The sequence below is a fragment of the Sinocyclocheilus rhinocerous genome, unplaced genomic scaffold (assembly GCF_001515625.1).
Source record: "Sinocyclocheilus rhinocerous isolate Xijiao unplaced genomic scaffold, SAMN03320098_v1.1 scaffold1915, whole genome shotgun sequence".
Taxonomy (NCBI): Eukaryota; Metazoa; Chordata; class Actinopteri; order Cypriniformes; family Cyprinidae; genus Sinocyclocheilus; species Sinocyclocheilus rhinocerous.
Genome location: NW_015639873.1, coordinates 751304 through 756364, shown reverse-complemented (window position 1 = coordinate 756364; position 5061 = coordinate 751304). Strand labels below are relative to the sequence as shown.

General features: G+C 36.1%; 1 protein-coding gene across 1 annotated transcript in view; it reads left to right on the top strand.

The window, feature by feature from the left end:
• The window catches only part of LOC107752257 (disks large homolog 4-like), a gene marked incomplete at its 5' end in the record, with an annotated part of 16804 nt that overhangs the window by 1559 nt on the left and 10184 nt on the right, over positions 1-5061 (top strand). Inside the window, 3 exons of the mRNA XM_016568187.1 lie at positions 1753-1855; positions 3225-3339; positions 4864-5040. Of these exons, the coding sequence (XP_016423673.1) occupies positions 1753-1855; positions 3225-3339; positions 4864-5040 (395 nt within the window). The remainder of the gene's footprint in view (positions 1-1752; positions 1856-3224; positions 3340-4863; positions 5041-5061) is intronic.

Sequence of the window (5061 nt, the reverse complement as noted above, 5' to 3'; positions counted from 1 at the left end):
AGTATACTTGCAGTATAAAACTACTAAACTAGTAGTTTACTAAGACTACTTCAAAGTGTACTAAAAATGCTACTACAAGTATTTAATTAGAAAACTATCAGTATTCATATAACTTAACTTTTAGTATAGTTGCAGTACAAGCTAAAAAATATTGTTGTAAACTAGTTGTGTGCTTAAAGTTTACTACTGTTATACTTAAAGTATACTTTTATATACTAGAAAGTGGGCCAATTTAGTCCCAAGGAGTATTGAAATAGTACACTTACAAGTATACTACTAGTACTCTGATATTTGTATACTTACTACATAAAGTATACTTAAAAATATACTTGACTTTACTTAAGTATACTTAATAAAATAAACTTGAAGTATACTACTTTTTGGTAAGGGGATCCAGACGATATTGAGCTCCAAAGCCGTCAATGGAGAGGTCGGTGTCCCGTTCACACTCGGTGAGCCACGTTTCAGTAAATGCCATGATGCAGCAGTTCCTAAAATCCTTCTGGTAACGAACATTTCCCTGAAGTGCATCCACTTTATTCCTCAGGGACTGTACATTTCCCATAATAACCCGGGTAAGCCGCTGCTTCCTCAGGCGTAATCTAACTCCACCTCGTTTGCCCCTCTTGCTCTTCTTTTCCACACTCCTTGGCCCATGAAAATCTCTCAAAATAAAGTTTGGTAACTCCAGCCTAAAGTCCATTTCCCGTGCTAAACTAACGAGGAATATTGTGTCCTCCCGTGGCATACAGTCCCACGGATGTTGCAGGCCAACAACAAATACTAAAAAAGCCACAGCGCGACGAAATAAGAAAAATCAATTTTAGCCAACTAAATCCAGGAGCACTTGTTCATGTGATCAAACAAAATAAAAACGTTAAAAAACAGATGAAAACACATAAAACATCAACACGAGGACGCCAAACTATCATTAACTGCATGCACATGTAATAATATTTGACAATATTGCTGGTTATTTTTACAGTATTTTTGATCAAATAAATGTAGCCTTGCTGAGCATAAGATACTTCTTTAAAACATTTGAAAAATCTTACTGACCCTAAACTTTCAAACAGTATACAGTAAATAACAATGTATATATATATATGGAATAGTTATTTTTATACTCCCATATTGTGCATTTTTATTTATATTGCTGAGCATGCTGATTGTCATAATATTATTATGTAATTTAAAGGGATAGTTCACCCAAAAAGTGAATATCCTGTCATCATTTACTCACCCTCAGGTTGTTCCAAACCTGTTTGAGTTTCTTTCTTCTGTTGACCAGATGCTGATGTCTGTAACCAAACAGTTAACGGTAGCCACTGACTTCCACAGTATGGAAAAAATAAATACTATGGAAGTCAGTGGTTACCGCCAGATGTTTAGTTACCAACATTCTTCAAAATATCTTCTTTTGTGTTCAATAGAAGAAAGAAACTCATACAGGTTTGGAACAACTACTTGGTTGAGTAAATGACAGAATTTTCATTTATGGGTGAACTGTCCCTTTAAGAGCTGTTTTGGATTAGTTCATGCCAGCATATAAGGATCTGAAAAATAAAGTGCAATAAAGAAAAGAAAAGTAAATATCGTAACGCAGCAGTATTTATAATGGGGTAGCGTTGCTGCTGTCGTCTTGTTGAAATGTAGTTTAGCAGTATTGTTACAGTACAGTAATATGTTAAGTAGTGCTGCTGTAGTGATGTGTGAGATCTGTGATTGTAATGATATGCATGTGTTTCTCAGGTGAATGGTGTGGATCTGCGGGCAGCTACACATGAACAAGCAGCAGCTGCATTGAAGAATGCAGGACAGACTGTGACCATCATTGCTCAGTACAGACCAGAAGGTCAGAACACACACACGCACGCGCACACACACACACACACACGCACACACACAGAGCAAACGCTCAGGACTGTGTGTTGCAAGTATTGTGGGGGCGGTCACAAAAAAGGCAGAGAGCAGTGTCCCGCATATGGAAAGACGTGTCGATCATGTGGTGTATTGAATCATTTCGCCAAGGTGTGTAAAGCCCGACAGAGAGCCGACAGGACAGGCAGAGTTAATGTAATGATGGATGATGGTCAGGATGAGCAAGGACCCTACCGTGAGGGTTGGCTTTTCACTGCTGAGGAATGCATTGACACAGTAAGTCCCGTAGACTTAGGACGGGACTTCCCATGGAAAACAGTTTACTTTTCCCCAAGGTGGTAGAAGGAGTTTCGGAGAAACTGAGGTGGAAACGGCGGCACACACACGCGCGCACACACACACACACACACACACACACACCTGACTGAACAATCTTGCACATTGGGTCCAAAATTGACACTCGCCAAATGTGGGTAAAAAAATAAAATATTAATGGACAGTGCATAGTTGATCTATTAGGAATTGCAAAATAACACACTGAATGTGTGCTTGTGCTGTATTTCTTTAAATTTAAATGTCACTTCTTAGATATTTTGTTATATAATGCAAATACATTTATACATTTTTAATTCTGGCTCAAGTGTCCAAACTTTTGAGTCCACTGTATACATTACCATTCAAACGTTTGGGGTCAGTAAGTGTTTTTTTTTTTTTTTTTGAAAGAAAGTAAAACTTTTATTTAGAAAGAATGCTTTAATCCGATCAAAAGTGACAGTAAATACATGTATAATGTTACAAAATGTTTATATTTCAAATAAATGCTGTTGTTTCGAATTTTCTATTCATCAAAGAATCCTGAAGAATAAAATGTATCACAGTTTCCACAAAAATATTCGGCAGCTAAACTGTTTTCAACATTGATAATAATCAGAAATGTTTCTTGAGCTGCAAATCAGCATATTAGAACGATTTCTGAAGATCATGTGACACTGAAGACTGGCGTAATGATGCTGAAAATTCAGCTTTGATCACAGAAATAAATTATATTTTAACAGATATTCACATAGAATATGGTTATTTTATATGAAAAAAATATTTCACAATTTTACTGTTTTTACTGTATATTTATTCAAATAAATGCAGCTTTGGTAAGCAGAAGAGACTTCTTTCAAAAACATTTTAAAAATCTGAAAAAATGTGAATTCTAGTGTATATGGAATAGATATTTTAGACTCTCACACACACCACATCACTCTGCAAACTGACACAAATGGTTGATTTCTTATGAATGTAGCTCTTCTGTACTGTGCAGTGTTGGATAAGAGTTGTGTTTGTTTGTGCAGAGTACAGTCGATTTGAAGCTAAAATTCATGATCTCAGAGAGCAGTTGATGAACAGCAGTATGGGCTCTGGAACAACTACATTACGAAGTAACGCTAAACGAGGATTTTATATCAGGTAAACATACAACACACACTACAACTACAGATGACCAGCCCTTCAGTCTTTTAGTCTTCTGTTACTTTGAAAGGTGGAAAGAGCTCTGGACTGGCAGTTAACATGCACACACTAAAATAGACGTCACATGTACAAATCTGGCTTACAATATTACTGTAGTTTCAAATCCATTACCCTTGTCTTCTCTGCATCATTTCCTCTCCTCTTTCTACTAAACTACAGGTCAGAGTAGAATACTGCCATGTATACTCTGTGCAATATGATACTTTTTGGTATGTAAGCCCTTGTGAAAAAAAATTACGCTTTAGCATACTTAAGTGAAAATACTTAAGTGTGAACTGAATGTGAAGTTTTCGGACATTACATTTCATGTTAATTGCAATTACATAAAAATGCATTATAGTGCAAATTTATATTAAATGCAGTTAGTTGAACTTAAAAGTGCTTTTCTGTCTCACTTAAGTAGGACTTAAGTGCATCTTTATATGTCATTTTATAATTACTTGTATTGTCTTTGAAATATAGTTAAAGTGTACTACTGAATGTACTGACAAACATTAATGGTGAAATAAAATATACTGTAAATATAATAAGATACCACAATATAATGCATTATCTATTGAAGCTTGAATGTAATGTATTTAAATATATTTGTAATTGCTCATTTGTAATAATGGAGTTGCAGTTTAGTACATTTAAAATATTTTAACCTTAAATGTCAAATAAAGCAATATACAGTACTTCACATGTGCTTTAGTATGTTAGTCAACACTTCAAAATTAGTGTCCTTCTTGATAAAAGATTATTAAATCATAATGAGTTAAAATGTACTTTATTAGTTTGACGTTACAAAGTTCACTTTTTAAAAGTCTACTTAAGTGTGTTAAGAAACAGTCATGAATGCACTTAAGTGGCCTTTTATTTGGTTAACATTATCTACATTTACAGTCTTAAAATATACTAAGATTTAAAGTACACTACAAGTGCACATTCATTACAGTTAAGCACACTTATTTTTCCACAATGGTGGATTTCCCAGATAACCTACAACATTTGCCAAAATGATCAGTATATATATCAGTATATAAGCAGAGCACACTGCTTATACTGTATCCCATAATCCCCTGCTCTCAACTTGACCTTCCACGTGTGAAGAATGAACTGGATGCTATATACACAGCAATGCTAACATCTCTTTCTCAATACTTAAGTGCTCATATTGAAGTGTTTAAGATGGGATCACGTGAGAACAAGGTTTATCTCTGAATGCCGTTTAACATAGTCAACACTGCACAGTGTGCGAAAGCAGAAGGCTAGTGTTCCATTCTGAACAGAGCTGATTAATAAAAATGAAAAAAGGCCATAAATAAAAGGTCTGTGTTGCTCAATTTCAACCTAATTCCATGCTTTTCCTTTGATGTTCTTCCTTTTCAACCCCTCTCTCTCTCTCTCTGTCCCCCTTTATCCTCTCTTTTTCCCCGTGACTTATGTTCTCTCTCTCTCTCTCTCTCTGTTGTTTGGCAGGGCTCTGTTTGACTATGATAAGACGGCAGACTGTGGTTTCCTGAGTCAGGCCGTGGGCTTTAGGTTTGGAGATGTGCTGCATGTTTTGGACTGTGGAGATGAGGAGTGGTGGCAGGCCTGCAGACTCAGCCCACAGGGGGACGAGGAGGAGGTCGGCTTCATCCCCAGCAAGAGGAGGTGTGTGTGTGTGTGTGTGTG